At 41.6% G+C, this 22,416-nt stretch overlaps 1 protein-coding gene across 1 annotated transcript in view; it reads right to left on the bottom strand.

Annotated features, from left to right (window-relative positions):
* Window positions 1-22,070, bottom strand: part of kcnq3 (potassium voltage-gated channel, KQT-like subfamily, member 3) — a gene marked incomplete at both ends in the record, with an annotated part of 93,373 nt that extends 71,303 nt beyond the window's left edge. The window contains one exon of the mRNA XM_080473157.1: window positions 21,757-22,070. Within this exon, the coding sequence (XP_080329283.1) occupies window positions 21,757-22,070 (314 nt within the window). The remainder of the gene's footprint in view (window positions 1-21,756) is intronic.
* Window positions 22,071-22,416: the final 346 nt, after the last annotated feature.

The following is a 22,416-nucleotide window of genomic DNA, read 5'->3' as shown; positions in this document are numbered from 1 at the left end:
TTACCACTGCTTACTGTTGAACCCAAGTTTATGAAATCTGTCTAAAACATAGTTTGTGGGTAGATTGTTGAAAACGATGATGAAATAAGAGCTTCGAGTTTATCCATCACGCATCAAAGTGGTTGGCGATACTGTTTGTCGAAGAAAGAATGGCAGGTATGTTCTTTTTACCTGATGTACGGTGAATAATGTGTAAATAACTCGAACAATTATACGTTATTTTTCCTTCTAATACATCATGTCTTCGCATCAAAATGTAAATCGATGCTTTTTCACTAGTCTGTTTAGTTTTCACACCTACTTTTGTCACTCCAGTCTAAGGTTTTGTGGCTTGTATTCAATGTTGTTCCACAGAGTGTTTAAAGCCCTTTCATCTGATGACTTTACAATAAAAGCCAATCATACAACATAAAAAATAAAAACATAAAGAATATAATAATAATAATAATAATAATAATAATAATAATAATAATAATAATAATAATAATAATAATAATAATAATAATAATAATAATAAAAAATTGCACAAAAAAATAGAAGTAGTAGCTTGCTTGTTAACGGCGAGTTCACACAAGCAGTACAGCAACGAATTGCACCAGTCTCCTCTAGGTCTGACTGGGCAGATATGTGTGTGTAGACATAGTGTCTTTTCTTCTTTTGCTCTATTAGATCTTTATTTTGCCTAAACTATATGACCAAATGTCAACAAGTCAATATCCAATTTGTCAAAGCCTAGATTTAATCTTGCTAAAGTTGGGTGAAAAAAAGAACTGCATTTATGTCTTCATTCTTTCCTGATTCAAGACATAATCTGGGGGTAATCTCAGCTCAGGTGTTCAAAGATCAAACTACATTCATCTGCTGCAGACTCTTTAACCAGTTATAAAGCTCCCTGTAAGGCTCCTCCAAGATGTCCTGCAAGATGTCTTCAAGGACGGCGCTCTATGTGCTCAGGGACGCCCCTTTCTGCCAGTAGTGCACTGGACTCAGCTGTGATAGACTCATCAGTGTTGTACATGTCCATTCCACAGCCACCAGCAGAAAAATCAAAGACTTCTCTCTCTTTCCCAGCACAGCTGTGAGCAGGTGAAAACATTATCTTGAATTTGCCTGATTTAGATTGGTGGTTTATAGAGAACTAGAAAAAATACCATATATTCAAAAAATGTCTTTAATAAACTTAATACTCCGAGAGGTTTTTCAGCGTCTTCACTTTGAAATGTAACGGCTGATGCTGTGTGGTCACATTTGAGCCAATGCACGGCGTGACTGGATGGAATTCCCCACGCCTCTACAAACCTGAGAAATGTTTACAGACTCGTTCTGCCCGTTCACTTCAGCTGCTTTCTGTCGCTTTGCTTGTTTGTTCTGCTTTGCTGTTTGCTGCTCTCCCCTCCCTCAGATCCATTTTGGAAAGTGAGGACCTGCGGTTTTGAACCAGACGGTATTTAACCAGGCTGCGGGCAGCTCCCACGCTCGCTTTAAAAGCTTCCTCTGCAGGCCTCCAGGCAAAAAAATGATCACCTCGTTGTCGCCTGTGTTTTTTGGTAGATGAGATTGACTGGGGTTTTTTTGTTTGTTTGTTTTTTCTCCTTCAACACACATAAAGACCTTTTTTGTAAAACATCCTCCCATCTGTAAATTACAAAGCAAGTCTTGATGCTGCATGCTTCTTATGTTTCTTCTTGGGTTCAATTTGCCTGAGGAAAATCAGGAAAAAAGTTTTCTGTAACGAGCAGCGAATCGGGAGCTGTGGGTCAAAACTGACATCAAAAGCAGAATCCACCAACACATTTAATAGTTTTCCTTAATGTCATGTCTGACTTTGGAAGCAGCGATGTGACTGTGATGACTGAAGAAGTAAAAAAAACAAAAAAAAAAAAACAAACAAGCATGAAAAAAGTTCCTACAAGAAGAACTAAAGCAAATACAAATCTTAAAGTAAAATTTTACATGAAACTGTCTGAATGAGTTTTACAGTGTATCGTACAGGTATTCAGGTAGTATCATTGTCTCCATGGCAATAGAAAGTAGTACAATGAATAATGCAGTAATGACACTACTTCCACCGGCAAAAAGTAATTGATTACTAAATTTACAGAATTTTCTCTGGTCTTGATATTTTCTATCTGCATCGTACCTGAACTAGAACTGTTCATTTGATTTCTCTGTACGCTAAAAAAAAGTAGCTCGGTTACTATTTCACAAATTTACTTGAGGACTCAGTCAAAGTCCCCTGACTTAGAAGATGTGAGTTACATTTTAATTTACAATAGATCCGTAACAAATAGCAGCGTTAGATATCGAATAGCCTATGAATGTCTCTTACTGTTTGAATTTATGTAACGTCTACTTTGCTGCTGCTTCTAAAGTAACATTGTTAAGAAGTATCAACTGTAATCACTTGCAAATTTTCATTAAACCTGCATTCTAATATAAGAAACTTATTTTACTTTTACTTTTTCAGGTTTTCATACTTAACCAAAAATGTTGTGATAAAATTACCAACATAGATCTATCAACTCCATTATTCACTGTTCACATCAGTGGTTAGTTATACCAATTGAAGCAACCTATTCCTACTTTTATATCAATGGAATTTGGAAGAAAAAAACTAAAACAACAGCCAGTCAGCAACTCTGTGTCAACAAAATTGTAGCAACATGTAAATTACATCACTTCAAATATGTTCCTAAGACAGTTCAAAAAGTAAAATAAAGAAATTTAACATCAAATAAATAAACAGCGGTGAAAACTGAGTTTTTTTTTGGGGGGGGGGGGTTGTACTGTTGAACACTGAGAGCAAACATAACTGAACACACACATGCACAGGGGCATGCATGCACTTTCCAATCACCGGGGAAATTAGGCCCCTAATGTGCACCGGGCTCAAATTGCGCTGCGGGAGAAAAAAAAAAAAAAAAGAAAACAAAGCAAACAACAGCACCACCTAATTAACTGTAAATTCATTGTTAACACAGACTGTGTCAAACCCTCCTCCAGAGCACACACACACGCGCTCACGAACACACACGGAGGTAAGCTGAGCCGCAGTCAATTTTGCTCCTCCACTGCTTCATCAGGCAGGGTGGAGGAGACGCTAACACGGTTAGCGCCGAGTAGCTCGGGCCAAACAACCACTCACTAATGCCTCCAAACAGCCCAAAGCTCACCGGGATTGTTACAGGCTCTCTGATTGGAGCAGCCGGTTGTACAATCATCCACCAGCGAAGGAGGGGGACTCTGGCCCGAACTCGCACGAGTGATGCACGATTTCAGAAGCATCACATCACGGTTCGTCTGATACAACATGCAGCAACACATTTAGATTGGCCGATTTGGGCCACACGGAGACGAGGGGCCAATGTTTACTAGATTACGAATTCAGTTAGTTTGTGTCACTGCATCTCAATAAAAAAAGTTTCTTCTGCAACACACCCAAGGAAACCTGACACTCTCTGCATGCTGAGATGGAAATAAAACCGGAATTGTTCAACTGTTTGCGCTGCAGCTTTCCGTCTTATTGCCTTCACACTGGTGCTTCTTTGTGTTTCAGGTCTGTCACTTTCCAACCATCACCTCTGGTAAAAAATTTTTTTAAAATAAATTACATGGCGGGGAGACGAGCCAAAGCCTTCCAGTCTTTGCATTATATATCCTGAGGACTGGCAATCCCACCGAGGCCACTCTGACCCACTTTTCTCCACAGAACCACATGATTACACTGAGCTGGTGGCACCAGGTTTGTGGTAAGTGTCTGCACCATTCTGCTCCCCATCAATAATTTATCAAACAGTTCCTGGTGAGATTTGGAAGCTATTTCGTATGCTCGTATCTCAAGTCTGTGCTGTGTGATCGGAGTACCGCCTGTATGTTTTTTAATCTAATTACAGATCGAATTATCATGTCACTGTGGGAGAACTCACACAGCGTCCAACACTGTTTTTTTGTTCAAATAGACAAGCCAAAAAAAAAAAATGTTGTCTAGCTGTGCAGCATCACTTCCAAGTGAAGAGATAACAAGTGAACTACATCACTGAGGAACAGTACAGAGCCTCTGCAGAGAAGCTGTGAAACACTCTAGTGTTGTGTTTCTGCTTCTTGTAAAATGTGTCCAAACCCAAACTTATTATTTGTCCTTTCAATCTCAATTCGCAGATTCCGCAAACTCTAGAACAGTTTGGGAGTTAAAACCTAAAACATGGAGCTGATCACAACATTAAATCCACAGAGAAGAAATATTGCAAACCTGCAGTCGTTAGATGAATTAATGTATTTAATATTTTATTAGACAACCCCACTGAAACAGGATTGAAAACATTAAGTCGTGATTGGAAAATCACTCTATAGACATTCATCTTTACCTGTTGTTGTTGTTGTTGTTGTTGTTGTTGTTGTTGTTGTTGTTGTTGTTGTTGTTGTTGTTGTTGTTGTTGTTGTTGTTGTTGTTGTTGTTGTTGTTGTTGTTGTTGTTGTTGTTGTTGTTAGGTGTGAGGTGAAACCAAGAACATGCACAGGGAGAGCATGCAAACTCCACAGTCCCTAAAGCCAGACTCCACCTTGAGATGTTGCCAACCTCGGCACCACAGTCAAATTTGAAGTCAGGCACACAAAAAGTTGGACATGTATACATCAAGAATTACTGAATTTGAGCATTTGCATGACTCATCCGTTATACAAATAGTTGGCAACTGAGTCAGACCTTTAGTTCTGCCCTCAGAGAACAGCGCCCCCTGTCTGCAACATGCTGTAAAGCCCCGTGAAGGTAATTTAATGGGTTCGTCGTGTGAACACTCGGGGTGTCGCAGTCATTTTAGTGGCACTGGTACTCATGTCCACGATGATTTGTGAGAGTGTTAACGGGCTGTGCACACACACACACACACACACACACACACACACACACACACACACAGCTTTGTGAGATGACTCGACTCTGCGGGCTAAATCTGTCCACAAACCACACACAGAGCTGCAGATCTGATGCTTGTTCAGATCTACGGAGGCTCTGACTCATCCCTCAGCATTACGGAGAGCCGGGCTGCAGGAGAGGATCCGTAATTGTCTCCAGCTTGTTCCGTTCATCTTGTACTACAGCAGGTGTGCAGTTTAGCAAACGGACCATTGCTTGTTTGGATCCAGTAAACAAGTTCAGCCGCATGCAGATTAGTATGAATACATAAACGATTAATGGTGAAAACATCACGATGGCATGGAAGTTGTGTTTTTGGCAGTCTAAAGGTGCAGAATGTCTTTGCAACAAAGTCCTATTTTGAAACTATTTAGTTCTTTAAAAGAAGAGGAGCCAATTCAGATTCTGTCCCTTTAAGGTTACAACCACTGTCATGGCTTGCTGTTAATTGTGAGGTAGTTTACGTGCGAGTCAGCATCTCCAAATCTGACAGTAGTTTAAATGACAAAGGATGACATATGCCGTCTGAATAAGTGGAGATGAAGTGGAAAAGTAGCAGGATTCTGAGCTACTTGCCTATTTACATTGTATTCGGACATAGCCAAAGAAGATTCACAGCAAGTCCGGCAAAATTATGTTTGAAGTTTTCCCCTGAATGAAGTGTGAAATCACAGGAACCATTTCTATGGTTTCAGCCCCCACTTCCTGTGTAATGTTTTTGTTATGAAGCTTTACACCCCGACCACATTGTGAAAACACTGTGTTTGTGTTGTTAATGCATTGGCAGCATGTGTGTGGGAGCAGGTTATTTTTATTGCCATGTTACAGGAAGTAGACTGGGCCAGCGGACTCTGTGAAAATCACTGACACGGCAGATTCAGATGGGACTGAAATTACAGACGGTAATGGCCGCCCCCCGACCCCCCCCACCCCAACCCACCTTCACCCCCGCTCCCTCAGCTATGCTCCCTCCTGCAGGGTGTTAACTCCTCCGCCTCCCTCCGACAACTCCTCGCTGACAGACTTAGAGCATGTAGACCGCACACACACACACACACACACACACACACACACACACACACACACACACACACACACACACACACACACACACACACACACACACACACACACACACAGACGCAGACACACACGAAAGGATCCCACAGTGGAGACGAAGGATTGGCGCTTAGCAGCAGCACTGGAGAAAGAGATTGTGGGATTGGAGAGGGGGGTTTCCCTTTACAAAGGCAAGATCAGCTTTCTCCTCCCGGTAAGAACATCGTCCTCAGGGTCTGGCTGCTCCACCTGCACCCATCGATCCCTGTCTGTGTGCACCAGCGTATGTGTGAGTTGCTGTGTGTGTGTGTGTGTGTGTGTGTGTGTGTGTGTGTGTGTGTGTGTGTGTGTGTGTGTGTGTGTGTGTGTGTGTGTGTGTGTGTGTGTGTGTGTGTGTGTGTGTGTGTGTGTGTGTGTGTGTGTGTGTGTGTGTGTGTGTGTGTGTGTGTGTGTGTGCGTGTATAAAGTATCAAATTCACCAGTCAATGATGGAGGGGCTACTTGTGTGTGACCAGAGGTGCAGTGTTCGTTTGTGCATGCCGAAGAACACACTAACCAGCCAACAGTTGCAGTAGTGAGCAGAAATGTACTTTTGTTGAATAATCAGAGCAGTAATCACGAATATTTCTCATTAAATTAAAAGGTGAGCAATGTTCATTTTCTGTAAACTCCAGAGATGGTGGTGTGTAAAAATGCCAGACAATCAACAGTTCCTTGATTCTCATACGGTATCTGCCACAAACATCCATGCAATATCCAAAGTAATCTAAACCATCTTTCTTGCTTATTCTCATGCTCAGTTTGGACCTCGGCAGCTCATGTCCATGCCTGAAAACATTGGATTGCTCCCATATAATTGGCTGACGAGCTATTTCAGTAGTTTGTATCTGATAAAATGGTTGTTGGGAACATGTTTATAAGCTGTGTTATTGTCATTTCTGTCAAGGTTAAATATGTTTTGTGGCCCCAGGCAAACTTTATTTGGAGGAAAGTGGGTAAAGAAGACTATTTTATTTGAAATGGTTGCAAAGCAATGTGCCAAAGTATGTAGACTATTAGTGACATGATCAACAAAGTTCAAAAGAGATGCAAAGTTGTGATAAGGATATATGAACCATTGCAAATGAACTGCAAAATGTGTATAAGTACTAGGTTCCAAAATATCAACAAATTTTCAAAGCGACTTTTAAGTACAAACTAACCATACTGACAAGCAAAACTTTGATTAAGGAATGCCTATTGATGACAAAAGGATGTTAAAAGTTTCCACTGGAGTAGGAAATAGCAACAAAGAGACAAAACAACCATAATGAGCTCTGGGAGACGTTAAGTGACTTTAAAAGAGGGATCAAATCATCTAGAACGTGCTTCAGAATGTTCAAAAATGTTCAAAACCATGAAAATGGTTAAACTCAAAATTAGTGCAAAACAACCCCAAGAACGCAACTGTGCAATGAGAGAATATTACTATTTGAAACAAAACCAAGAAGATTTGCTTAGTATAAGGCCCATGTGTGTTCCTTGTAGGCTGTTATCATTAATAAGACATATAGTACTTACACAGTGGTTACTGTTATTACGACTGAATATTGTTATTTGTGTATATTCTTAATGTTCATCACACTAATTGTGCTATCTATGAATGTATCTATCTATGACTGTATCAATCTATCTATCTGTCTATCTATCTATCTATCTATCTATTCTTTTCTAAGCAAGTTTTGAACAACTGTGCTCCCAAAAAACCCCTCAGAGCTTCTGATTGGTCCGTTAATGCAGCTCAGTCTGCTGTTGGATCTCTGCACAGCTCGGCCCCCGACATGCTCCTGAACACAATCATTTATTCACTCCATGATCACATTAGGGTGATTTCCCGAGCTGTGAGTTTACGCTGGAAGACAGCCAACACGGCGGGTCAAAGCCCACATCAAACATCATCCACCTCCCTGCCCGCTCGTGTATTAATTACACAACACCTTAAAATTCTCAGACCCGGTGAGCATCTCAACTATAAAGCTGTGAGTAACCTCCCCGCCAGTGATGACACGCACGCAATTCATTTATTGCCGTTTCCCAGCATCCGTCAATGTGGTTGTAAACTACGTCTGTGGCCTCTGAGATGAACTGAGAGAGCATCATCAGTTACTGTTAACTGCTGCGGCTGAAAGTCTCTGCATCCAGCAAGTTTATATTGCACCAACCAAACTAAACAGCTGTTTTAGGTTCTCATAACTATGTGGTTGTAGTGCTACATCTCAATAAGTGGCCACATACGGTGCCCTCTAGTGGTCAACGTTTTTAGGACAGGAGCAATGTAGGATGACAATGGGGCAAACAATAATTGAATAATGTCTGTAAAACCTGTAAATAACATATTAATGTGATAACATTTTGCCAATTATTCAATAAGTTATGACAGGATGGACTGCTTAATATGATATTGTAAAAAGAATTAGCATAAAAATGTTTTTTTAGAAAATATCAGAATGGTTGCCAATAATGAAATACATAAATAGGACAACATTTTTTGGAAATTAAATATTTTCTGGGCAGTTTTCTTCACAAGAAAGGTATAATTGATCAAAAATTGGTCACATTCATTAATTGAGGACACATATTATGCAGTATTCTCTCTCAATAATAAAAACCTTGTATCGTTTTGACAATATTGGCATTTATTGTATTTTTTTTACATTCAAACTACCCCAAATTATAGCATTATTTCCCATCATTGCATTATTGATTGACACACATGACTAAGACATGCACGTCCATGAAGTTTTAATGAATTCCCCCCAAAAGTTTTAAAGCGTTGAAGTTGTGTATTAATAAGGTATATCTAATTTATGTAGTAATCAAAGTAAAAAAAGTTTGTTGTGTTCCTAAATCTAATCAAGAACTTATAGTGTCCAAACTTAACTAACGTTTGTATTAGAATCACGAGTCTCATTACAAAAACCTGGCATGTTCTAAGTTCGAAAATTCTTTTTTTAAGCTCCTAATGATGAAGGCAGAGATTCTGCGTACCTGAAGATCGAAGCATTCTGCTGCGAAACCTGACGTAAACGAGACCTGAAGGCGTCGTTCTCAAGCAACTGCCGCTCGCGGCGGAAAGCCCCAGGGGGACGCTGGAGACTCTGGGCGCCGCAAACATTACCGCTGTCTGGGTCCGTGGGAGGAAGAGAGGGGGAAAATGATAATAAAGCCTAAAGGCCCCGAGAGCCTCAGACGAGGAGCCGGAGAGCGAGCAGGAGGGGAATATGTACAAATACTGAGCACGACAATTGAATTTGCTCTGGTGTTTCGTGTAACTGCGCTCGAGAGGAAGACAAGAGAGTCCCAGCGGCATCATCACGGAAACGCCAAATCATCCCGACTAATGTGGATCAGAAAGGGTCGGCGGCGAATGATCGATGAAATGAGCGACTGCCACAAACGGGACGAGGCAGGCAGCGTCAGATTGAAATCCGATCCGGTCGGCGCTCGCTGGTAGAGGTCTGCATGTTTGACCTGCAGCACAACATCCCTCAGAAGCTTAATCACGACAAAACTGTTTACACTCGTTTCCGGCACGGGTCAATGATGCGTCGCGTGCTCCCTCATTCCTGCAGAGGCCTGCGATACCACTGCAGCGACTGACAGCGATGAGCCAAAACATTATGACTTGTTTGTCCTTCATGTAAAACACCATGATGTCTGGATTGTCTCGCGTGTCTCAAGGTGCAGTGACGTGTCAACGACTGACTTTAAATTCGTCACCACCTCTGAGTAGCCCCACTTCTGTGGCTTGCTGCTGTAGAAAATATTAGTTCACAGAAACAACTCGCAGGTGTGAATGGGTTTATAGGTTCAAAGTCACCACTGTGGGTCCCTGAGCAAGACCCTTGACCCCCCCCATCAGCTCCCCGGATTGTGGCCACACCTCCAAATCCTAGAAATAGCATTGGTCAATGCAGAAAAAAAGGCAATCTCCACAAAGGGAAAAATAAAGTATGTTTAGTTTAGACTAAAAGAGCGTGAGACTCGTGCTTTTACTTTTGTAGAATGAAGAATGGATCCAGCCCCAACAACTTAATTGAATAAAAAAAAAGTTTGAATCGCGACTAACAGAGGACCCAGTTTGGAAAAGACTTCTCAAAGCTTTTACTTTTAGCAGAACGCGACGAAGTGGAAGCATATCGTGCTCTTCTGATGAGCAGCACTCTCTTCTCAGACATGACAGGATCACAGCGTCTCCAGGTGAACGATATCAAATTGGAGCGAGGATAATATTCCAAGCATCCAAAAAGACATCGTTTGCAGGTTAATAAACAAATGCTTCAGTCGGATGCGGTTGGGCATTGCTCCACTGGGGCAAGCATATGTCAGCCACAACTTACAGGCTACCTTTGATTCCGTTTTATAGACCACGGCACTCACAAACCACTGCTGGTTTTGTGGGAAGACGTCGCTTCAGTTTGTGTGAGTGTTATCATTGAGCTGATTAATCATACACATCCCCGGTCCCTACACCACCATATTTATGAGTATCAACAAACAGATGGCAAGCTTTTAGCCGACCTGAGGTGATTTCTTAACACAACCTCTGTTAAATACTAATCTACATTTAGAACATGATACCGATTAAGGAACCTAAACTCATTTCTACATTAACACAAGTGGCGGTTAGTTGGGTTTCGTAACACAAAGTCAACCCCAACATGCTCTCAAGGCTCTCCTCGCCGTTATAACACCCTTAAAAACACCCAGGGGCTTCATTATCGTGCGGGTAACCTCCTGAGCCTCGATCATGAAAAGCCATTTTTTCCTGCAGCAGTAAGTGCTTTTTGACAGCTGATCATATAATGTCCACTCATCAAGACGGTGCACACGCTTTAAAAGAGCAGAGGGACATTTTGAACTCGAAAAAAAAATGTGGTTCATCACATGATCAGCAACGAGAAAAGAAAATGTCTTCCAATTAGGGTTTTTCAATGAAAAACATGGATTCCAAAAAAAAAAACAACTGTCTGAAACTGACCTTCTAAAAAGGCAAACTGATAAAACTGATTTTTTTTTTTACTTCTAAATTAACATAATTCAGGATCTGGCAGCAGTGTGTAAAGCCCTCGCAGCAGAAATGTTTTCAGAACCATGATCAGTCGCTTTAAGCTTTAATTTGTTGGGGTTTTTTTTCCCCCCTTATCTTCCCACTTAAAACATGTTAATTGCTTTGAGTAATCATTAAAAAAGACCCCTGAATTCCTTTATATAATATCTCACACCTGTCCACACGTCCATCTAAACCGCTTTCAACCATTTAATTAACTGATTTAATTGAGTCGTCAGCCACATGTGTGTTTAGGTTTACTTCGATTTGAGCTAAACTAATTAAGAAACCGATTATTTGTTGTACTCTGTAATTTGTATTTGTTGTACTTTGATGTAAGTAGCGCCATCCTACAATACTATAATGCCCAAAAGTGCATTCAAATTTGAACATCAATACTTAAAAAGCCCAAATCACAAATCAATGTCTGTTTGCAAATGACTGAACGTGGCAAAGTCACAAAACCACTCCAACCTTGAGAAAGTGACACTGTGCTCAATGGCACGATAGTTTATTGTAAAGTAGAAAAAGGGCAATTGAATTTCAGCAATTTCTCACAGTTTTGAGGCTCGGAAATGCAGTCTGTGTTCTACTTTTCATCCCAGCGCGAGCCGCAGCGCAATTACTCTGCTGCTGATCCAACGTTTGCAGAGGTAAAATGACATTACGCTAAATGACCACAATCACAGAGTCCATTAGCAAAACCCGAGGCCTGAGCAAACACAAACAGTTTACCGTGGTAACATTCCTGCACATAAAGGAGACTTGGAGTGAACGAGGAAAGGCTTGAATCCAAATCATGAAACATTATATTTTATACCCCTTTTAGTGATCCGTTTAGAAAACCCCACCTCAACCATGTCTGCATCTAATCCGATTGCATGAACTTAAACACATATATGGTATTTAGCGCCCCCTCCTACCAAAAGTAATACAAAATACCAAAGAGTCATTTCTGATTGACTAACAAACCTATTTGTATCCACATTAGGTTTTTTGGGTTGGTTTTTTTTAGACATTCCATCCACATGAAAATTGTGTTTTTGGAGCGCAAAACCAATAATTTCTGCTCTAAATGCCATTTAGAGTGGATACATCTCAAAAATGTCACCAAGTGCCCCGCCTCTCCCTTCACCTGCACACACTAACTTTTCCAACCAAAAACACAATAATGGCAGATTATTATACAAACTCATGTGAACAACAGTATTACCGACTGACTTCAAATCAGCACTTGAATTCTAGTGCTTTCAATCTTACTGAATGGCTGAACGGTGATCGGCGATTTCAGAACTGAATAAAAAAGTAAAACTGATATAACACATGCAAGCAATGCCATTGTTAGATAGTATGTATCTATAATAAACCAAAGCAAAGGAGGAGTGAGAGGCTGTGTTTTCAGCAAGAACTTTGACTGTGTTTGTTTATATTTATCTGAAAATGTTGTTTCCTCAACCTAACCAGAGTCATTGGGGAAATTGTTTTTAGTAACTATTCATAAATAAGAATAAGAATGAGCCATGTCGGGTTTGTTGCTCTCCAGAAAAATCAAAAGTTGTCACCATTTACAGTCTTTATTCGTTGGCGTTATGTGAGCACACAAGGAAATCAATCCAACACAGTTGAGGAATGACTTTGAGTGGATGATTCATCACCATTACACAAGTGTAAACGGTCCACATTTGTTTCACCGACAGCCATCAGCCATGCAGGAAACAAGACAGCCGAGGCCTTGTGCAAAAAATACAAATCCAACTTTCAAAGATAACTTCGCAGAAGTGCAACTGCGTCTGTCAGTTCGATCCATCAGCTGCTCAAGCATGAGCCAAAGCCACTAATTCCAATCAGAGATGATAAAATGACCTTAATACAACTTCCCACCGTTCTCTGCACACACAAAATTCAGCAACCAACACTGCGATCAACTTTTGTTAGATAAGAGGAGCTTTAAAAGTCACGCTTGCTACTGTAAGCTCAATTAGGTTTTCACACTCAGCTCATGCACAGCAGCATCAGCTCCCTCCGATTCTGTGAGATCTGCTGCTGGGTGATATTTAGAGGAACTAATTGCTAAAGAGCGGTTCGACCTTCCTAATGAGCTGCACACATCTCCGGCTTCGTTCCGCTTTCTCATCTGGTTGGTGTACTTTAACCTTAGTAAGGGTTAATTTGACAGGACTCAAAAGGCCATCTAGTAATCCAGTTTTTTTTCCATGAGAGGTTCATGTTGCAATACGTGAAGAAACCTGAGGAACTGAGTGCAGAACAAAAGGTATTTTTTTTTTTGTGCTAAAACACATCATGCAATGAATATAGCAAAATGAACAACAGTGCAAAAAACGTAAGTTGAACAGGTGTGACAGCTGCAGACGTTAAATGGAAAGAGTTTGACAGTCAAAGCCTCTGATGATCTCAACATGGAAAATAACAACGTCTAGTATTCACCCAAAATAAACTACTTCAGACAAAGCTCGTACCATGCGAGTTCAGACGTAATGTCGGTTTTTACACATAATAAGTTTTCTAATTAGGTCGAGGAAATCAGGTGAGCGAGCTGCAGTGTGTCAAGATGAACCAGGACACGTATGGCAGGTTTTACCAACGTTACGATTTATCAAGATCTACCTCCTTATATATATTTATACTGTGAGACATGCACAGTTTTCTTAATGCATTTTCTTGCTCGCTTAAATTTATTTTCCCTCCAATATACTCATACTATAAGCATTATGTTGTGTTATGGGGACGTGGAAGTACTTTATAGATTGCTGAAACACTCAAACTGTTGATACGTCCATTTTTTTTGTGTGAGTCACATGTACTTTAGATTTTCTGCATGGAAATCAAAGCAATCACAAGACTCATAAACAGAATATTAACAATCGTTGCCAGTTGAGCGGTCCAGTCACATGTTGGTTTTCAGACGACCAGGCTGACACACACTTCATGATAATTATGAGGAAACTCTTAGAATGCCCACATGCAATCACCATACTTTTCTAACCACTTTACCACGTCTAATCCTTTGTAATAGATCACAGGAACTAGAATATGAACGATGGCAGGCATGCCTGTGGATGCATTAACTCCCTCTCAGGTCGAGGTGAAACCCTTTTCCGTTGTACGTGGCTTCAAACTCTGCAACAACGCCGCACCACGAGCGACAGATGTGACGATAAAAGTGTGTCATTACTCCTTTCCAGCTGTGAGGGACTTGATGGTTTACGGCGGCTTCAGGTAATTCAGCACGCAGCAGTTTTTGCTGCCGAGCTAAAAATATCTTTCTGCACACTCAGCAAAATCAGAAGAGATCAACAGTGAATCTGAATGTCCTCAGTGAATTGTCAGCTTTCTTTTGTCTCAGCCTGAAACCATTCATAGATTTTGAAATGAGAGTCTGCTGCCAAAAAAAGAAGAGACGATGAGCTGAGCTGGTGAATTTAAGAGCAGTAAATTGATTTTTTTTCCCATTTTGTAACAAGTTGGTCATTTAATAAAAATGCTAATTTTCAGGGCAAATGCAAGTTATCTTTTTCATTATCATCAGAACAATTTCCTTACCTGCATCTGAAGTGGCCTTTTTTTATTGGTCGGAATTCTGCTTCTGAGGTCATGTATGAACTCATTTATGATAGGAGTAAATTAATTTCTTAAATTTCACATTAATCACTGTTGCATACCATCAGACACAGTTTGGAAGCTCTCTGAAACCTCCCACTTTCCAGCATAGGGCGTTCTTAAGTTCTCCCCCGTTCAGATGCATTTACTCCACCACAAGGTGGATGCTGTATTTTGTAAATTTTTTCAATGAAGCCACATTTTCTCTCTCAAACTTCGATAAACACTAAAGGATTTACTAATGAATGTAGTTTCTGAAACTATTGAGTATTTTCCATCAACTTCCAATGAGTTCTAGGAGTTGATCATGTTGATCTCTGTCCATGGTGCTGAAGTCAGTCCAGTCAACTACTAACCACAAGTGCTTCATATCATACTACACAACATTTTACACTTTATCCCTGTAAGTGTGTGTGTGTTTGTTTAAACATGAAAATAAACGTTTTATTTCCAGCGGCAGCAAATCCTGCATGGTTTATTTCATTCACTCATGGTGCTGTTCAACTAGGATTTCTGACATTTCAGAATGTAAAGAGATAATAGGAAAAAGTTAAATTTTTCAATCTGCCTTTTTAAAAAGTGTTTTTGGCTCTGTTCATTTCAATTTGGTCTGTTTACTTGCTTAGCTAGACTCCAATTAACCACTAGTTCTGAATTCTGGGTTTCAAAGTAACAGAGATAAGGATAATAGACCTCCTTTGAAGAATTAATGCATGAAGCCATTCAAGGATTTTAGCATCAAACACACAATAAGTGTTTGGATGAGACTTCATTGGGGCAAGAGAAACTAAAGCTGTAGGAAGATAAACATAAACTCATCCAAAGAGCACTTGAATAACCTGACCTGATCCACCCCACTGTCTGTCCACCAGCCTTTTCTCAGCAGGATGACAGTGCAGGTTTGATATTAATCAGTTAATCAGTGTTTTCAAAGGGTTTTATGTGCCTTGGGGGGTTGGGGAGGGGGGGGGCTTCAGCCCAGCGTCCACCTGCAGAGGACTTTGTAATGCGTCAAAGCGATCTGAAAGCATGAAAACAACACTGACAACACAGGATTTTCATCTGACTGACATGATTCACACTCACTGCTGCTGCCGCTGCTGCTTTTCCAGTCAAACACATGGCATCAACATTCCGGAGCAGTGGAGGGAGGGTGGGGCGGGAAGCACCACACGGGTATTAAAGATAGAACGGGAGATGGGAGTGGTGGGGGGGGTTCATAAAGCCATGCATTCTGGGAAGAAGCCCTCCTGTCAGGCCCGTCTGGATGCCAGGATGAGGCCAAGGATCATCTCCGATCTGCCACCAAATCTGCTGATGTCGAACATCTCATGTTTCCCCTTGCACCCCCCCCCCCCCCCCACCCCCCCCCTCTCTCTCTCTCTCTCTCTCTCTGCTTTCACACTTGCTCACTCGACCTGACTCCTGCCTCCGCTGTGGATCAGATTTCACTCGCTCCACTGTGTTGTTATGGAAACCAAAAATTTGGGTAGTACAGTACTTCAGTCCTGTAATGGTGGCTGCAACTGGATACCGTGACCTGACATTCCCTCACAATGATCTGTACAGAGGGTCCGGAGCTGACGGCCTCACTTAAGTCACACATTGAAAGATAACAATGATCGGCAGGTTAAACGTGACCTCCAGCTCCTGTGACATTTCATATGACGAGCAGTAAGGGAGACCTGGCATCAGACTGGCACACAGCTTTCGCAGTTTTCAGTGTGCTTTCACACTTGTTCTGGTTAAATTGAACCCGTGTGCAGTTGGTGTGACAGTGGGATTCATCTGAGGAAGTGTCAGCGCTCCCATTCGAACAAGCACTTTGAAAGAGCAGGCCTCGGCCCGATTCCAAAGACCTGAATGGACGAGGACATGTCAGTCTCTAGATGAAACACACCATCTGTGCAGCACACTGTAACTGATGTGCACAATTGTGGAACTAATGCTGTTGTTGTGATGTCTTTATATATTTTATCACTGACTTTTGGCTGGGCTGTCAGTTGAGCAGTGATTAGCATCCACCAGCCTCAATTACCTTCTGTGTGGAGTTTGCGCGTTCTCCCCGTGTGTGCGTGGGCTTCCTTCACATAGCTGGGAATCTTTCATCACAATAATTCATGGTGCATTGTTTTGTGCATTTAGCCCATTTCAGTGAAAGTCATGTCAGCTGTGTATCTTTATTTTTCATGCATCTTTTGACCTGATGTTAAAAATAACCATTTGAATGCAAGGAGAACCAGGCGAGATAGCCATTAATCTTTTTTTCTTTTGTAAATATTTCAACACTTTATCCAACAGTCAAAGCTGCAGTATCTCTAGCTCTGCTGTATGGAGTGCAGACTGACTCCATGATGTACTCGGCACAGCTTTGGTTTTATTTGAACTTGGTTTTAGATGTTGACTTGAGCCCAGGTTTTTTCTTGCCCTGGTTTCAAACTAGTTTCTCATTGCCGTGTTGCAGGGTTGATGCCCGTTTCTGCATATCTATAACCGTAAAGGTTCTGGGGGCATAATTCTGCTCTTCTGTTACCACTGAAAGTGATGGGAATTTAAAGATCTTTTTAAAACATTAAATAGAAAACAGTGCTTTACAACCGAGGCCTAAATATTCTATACTTAGTTTATATGTGATTTAAGACAGACTTTGCAATAGTTTTGACACAATACTTCTGTGTATACAAACAAACTGGTCATCATACACACAGTTCGAGGCTTCATCTTTACACATATAAAACCCCTGTAGGGTCCTCTCTTGGGTTTCTTTTCTATTCGCTGCAAATGGACTTCTCCTATAGCTGAAGACTCTCGGAGAGCTCCTCCGGGGCTGTCGGAGCTGCCTGAAAACCGTTGGGGACCTGGCTGATAATAAAACTCCTGTGGGGGGAAAAAGAGCTGCCAGCTTGAATTCAATTACGTCAAACCGCCAGTCCGTCAGAAGAACTGTTAAATTGACATTTTTGACCTGACTTGACTGGAAAAAATTAAGGATTAAAGCAGTGGTGGAGAAATCTGTACACATCTGCCTATTCTTGTTTGCCTCGCCACCTCTTCGTGCGTTGAACCCCATTTCTCTCCCATCGCGATTCTCCCATCATCCTCTGATCTTTAATGCACATCCCACTTGCCACTCCTTTGCTATACGTGTATCACATCGACGGCCATGCATCACGATCTGTGGGTGAGGAGTTTGAGTAATGCCTCCCCTGACATCAACATGAGCCGCTGAAGTGCCCTTGAGTCGGACACTCAGCAGGCAGTGAAGCCCGAGCAGTGGTTTAAAGCTGCAGCTGCTCTAACATGTTGATGACAGTCACAGATTATCAGATGTGCGCTGGCGGAAACCGTATGTCATCTTAAATGAAATCTAAATCAAAAGGTTAATCACTTTCGTGCATATGGAATGAATTTTTACCACGTTGCAAAGCGTTTCACACTGCGAGTCACACTCGCACACCCTCGCACCACAACTGCCTTATAAGGTGCTCAAACTCCATTTGAGACAGATCAAATAATGGGGGATCAAACCAGCAACCTTGGGACTAAATACTCAGTTCTCAATTTTTTTACAAGTGAAAACATGTACCACCACGATGAAAAACCTCCAGGGTTTTTCAGAGACTTTAGAGGATTAGATATGGAGAGTTTTCAAAGGAAACACGTTGGCCAACCACAACTACACTGTACAAAGCAGATTAATTAAAGCAGGAACCTGAACTCATCCTATCGAGGTTATTGTCTCAGAAATACCACAAGGTTCGATTTTCTTCAAAGATTATTCTGTTTGTCAAGGTCACCAATCATCCAAAAAGTGCACACCAGTGCATACGTTGGTCCATAGCAGGTTGACAATGAGACCAACATTAAGGAAAGATAATGATAATTTTACACATGAATTTCATGTATCATACATTTCATTCCAATAAGTAATATTCTTATGTTATTTTCATTAATGTTACATACTGCACCCCTTCCAATGTCGTCGCAGCCACAATTTCCTAAATGTTGGTGGAGCAGACGCAGCGCCGGAGTCAAAGTGTGAACGTGTCAAGTTTCAAAGCGACTGACTAACAGTCAGGACGAGGAACAACTGAGTAATCATTTACAAAGTGGCATCAAGTCCTTACAACAAATTCAACATTTGGAATGAAATTAAGTCGCATTTGTGACTTGTCTTATTTCGCATAATTTGTAACTCAAATCTACGATATGAGTCAGATTGTCCTCATCAACCTAACATCTTTTTTCTCGTTCATTTCGATGTGAGATAATGTACCTCCAGGTGCATTTGGCCACAACTGCTGCTTTCATTTGTGATGAACTGACAAAAATCAGGTTGCAAACTGAGAAACTGTAGATCCATCGCCAGAGGTCACTTCTGTTAATGACTTTCTGTTATTGTTGCATGTATCTTCCCAGTGCGACACCAGCCGCCCGTATGAGGCAGCCGTGGTTAAAGCTACATATGTGGCTGAGAAATCACGCATGATGCCAGTTCAACCGGTTCAAAGCTCGACATCCAATGAATCAACCTCTTCGGGCTCAAGGTTTTCTTTTGTTTGCTTGGTTGTTTTTTTTTTCCGAGAGGAGCAGAAAATGAACTGCTGTGTCAGGGAGAGGGGAATTCACTGCCCTGAAGAGAGACACAGGCAGACCTTCATACATCACAATAAACCAGAACATTCAGTTTTACCACACTTTTGACCAGGTGGACGGGAAACAAAATCAAGAACATCAATTAACAAAGTACCAAGTTTCTGCCTGTTCAGTTTGCAACTTTGCAATCAGCTGAAATCTTGGAAAAATGGCCTATTGAACAGTTTATCCTCATTATTGTACTGTTTAGAGCAGAGCTGGGTATTGTACGTGCGCAGACTACATGCTGCTGGCTGTGCCTGATTGGCTCGCCAGGGGTCAATGAGAAAATGTGAATCGAATAAAACATTGTTCAAGCAGTACTTTGCTTTCACGTTCAGATAAGTAGTTATTACTCATGGGCATACCTGCCTTCCTCTGCTGTGATTTGAATCACCATCATTAGACAAAAACAATTGGAAAGAAATACATGAACCTGGCTAAAGCCAAGCCGGACGAGCAGCTCAAAACCTAATTAACATACTGCTATTATAGAAACATATTTGTAGAATGCAAAGCTGAGCAGAAGTGATTTACAATTTGACCCCTCCTAGTAGTTCTAGTTATTTATGTACCCTCCTCCAAGTCATGATGAAAGTAAATCGAACACAAAAAAAAATAAATAGAAGAAGCAACAAATAAAGAGTTGTATTTCTTCTGAAATTGGATACTGATTGTGGTTTTAGAGTTGGATTCGGAGGGAGGCGGGGTGCAGGTGATGACTAATATTTCAAGACCTTTTGAAAACAAGCCACTTTGGTTCTTTGTCAGACTTTTCATCTGTGATAGAAACAAGAGCACACATAGATTCAAAAGTGCTGCAAAAACATCAGATATCTAATATTTTAGTCATCTGTTTGTCATTTATAAGTAAATGTTCTTTACTTACGAGGCAGAAACTGAAGTTAACAGCAAAGTTCACATCTTTGGCAACTACACACGTCATCGTTTGAAACAACGGTGAAAACTGAGATGTGTGAAAGGTTCAAACAAACAAACAAAAAGGTATTTTCCTTCACATTGGTGTCGACTGTCATTTTGGCAAAGGGACAGAAATGAATCTGAACACGCTCTGAAGGATGACAAAGGTTGAAAGCTCTGGGATAGGGGGACAGAATACTAAACACTGCTTCACCACATAACATCGGCTTCATCTGGTGAAGCTCTCAAACTGTCCAATCAGCTGGAAGATGAGCGAGAACACACACACCTGACAACGCACAGCGTCGTTATTTCAGTCATTTGTTTTGGTTTGGAAATGCACACAAAGAAACGCTCTAATTAGAATGGGTTTTCTATAAAACACTAATAATCCCATTTGTTTCTCAAATGACATGTCATCTTCCTAATTTCTGAACTATTGGAGAAAGAAATTAGAGAAAATCTTGAGTTCATGTAATTTGAGATGAACACAAAAACCAAAAGCAGCTGAACTTTTTGCTCTTCAGCACTGGATTAAACATTAAAGTCCCTTCTAGCGGTGCTTTATGGTCACACTTGCATCAAATTGCCAACAATCGCTTCAAGTTCTGCAAGTTAATGCAGACTATTCAGAATCTCAGATTAAAACACAACAATACTCTTATCTTTCCTTCTTTAATCGTATTATGAATGAGGGCGGGTCAATGACATGAAGCTGTATAACAGTTGATTTAAGACTCGACTTTGACATCAGCGAGGGACGTGTTTTCCCATTTCACTGTAAAACGGTTGATTTGTTATCGGATAATTTAGATAATAAAGGAAATTATCTGCCTAAGTGTCATGCATGAAAATAAAACTCTGAAGCAAACTCGGGCCAAGTGTAAAAATGGCTACTTCTTTTAACAAGCAGCTCAGCAGCTCACTGCTTATTGAAGTGGATAAAATATGACCCCTCACACTGCCGCGCAAAGCTCTAAATCTGGGAGCTAAAAAGAGCCACTTTCAGGCCTATTCTCCCCTCTCAGCTCATAATTTGATAACACACTTCTGATCAGCCATCTGTTGGAGCTCCACTTATATAACTTTAGGTGGATTTAAGTGGTAGGAGAAATGTAAGAGAAAAAAAAAAAAGTTTTGTTCTATCAGGGTAATCCCCGTGACAGAATCTACCAGGACGCACAAAACGCGCACAAGTCCATGTCTCGATTCAAAATCAGAGATGACAAAAACTTGAGCAACCGACGCAGGAGGTGAAATGCAGACTGTGATGTTGCATAACCAATCAGCTACAGTGACATACACGAGGAAACTATTCATTTCCCACAGCAGATTAGGTTACAACCTAACTGGATTCCACATCAGTGCCGCACAAAGCTTCATTAATGGACTGGAAATTGCTGCAACAAAGTGAGTCCACTCGTGGCAGAGACTCGGAGTGAGGAGGCTCTCACTTATTTCATCTGGATACGAAGAAGTCATTAATTACCCGCGCAAGTTGGTGAAAACGTTATGTACTCACACGAACGCGTGGTAAAGCAGCGCCCATCCTCTCGGCCTCTCCAGCGTGTCGTAGATCAGGTTCTGGATCCTCCTCTTGCGGACGTTATTCCTCTTGGTCGGCCGGGTGTAGCTCAGGGGGGTCTTGGCCAGAAGCCCGATGCCGATGCCCTGAGAGCCCCGCTTGTAGTCGTCCCGGCCTTGTGCCACCAGCAGCAGGGCGCCATCCTTGTCCGCTCCCCCGGTGCCTTGGTCCAATAGTTCCCCGGGGGGAGCACCGGAAGGCTTCTTCTGCCCCTCCGAGCCGCTAGCGACGGTCCTGGACCGGAGCCCCATGGTCAGTGCTGGATACCCGGTGTGGGCAGCATGCCATGGTCCGGACGCTGGATCCGGAGACACCCCCTCCTCAGCCGCGGGTCATTTAAGGATGTGGTCCCCGGCGCGAAGGGAGGTGCTCAGCAGTCTGACTGGAAGAGAGAGAGAGAGAGAGAGAGAGAGAGAGAGAGAGAGAGAGAGAGAGAGAGAGAGAGAGAGAGCGTTACATGTTTACTTTGGAACAGACCATCCACAGAAGATGAGCTGTGCGTAAAATCGCTCCTCACTAAAACACACGCCCTAATCAGAGGAGCGTCCCCAGAGCACCATGCCCAGTGCTTCAGCACATTACGGGAGGATGCTGATC

This window comes from Lipophrys pholis (genome assembly GCF_963383615.2).
Source record: "Lipophrys pholis genome assembly, chromosome: 1".
Lineage (NCBI taxonomy): Eukaryota > Metazoa > Chordata > Actinopteri > Blenniiformes > Blenniidae > Lipophrys > Lipophrys pholis.
Note: the sequence above shows the minus strand (reverse complement) of the source record. Positions and strands in the feature narration are given on the sequence as shown.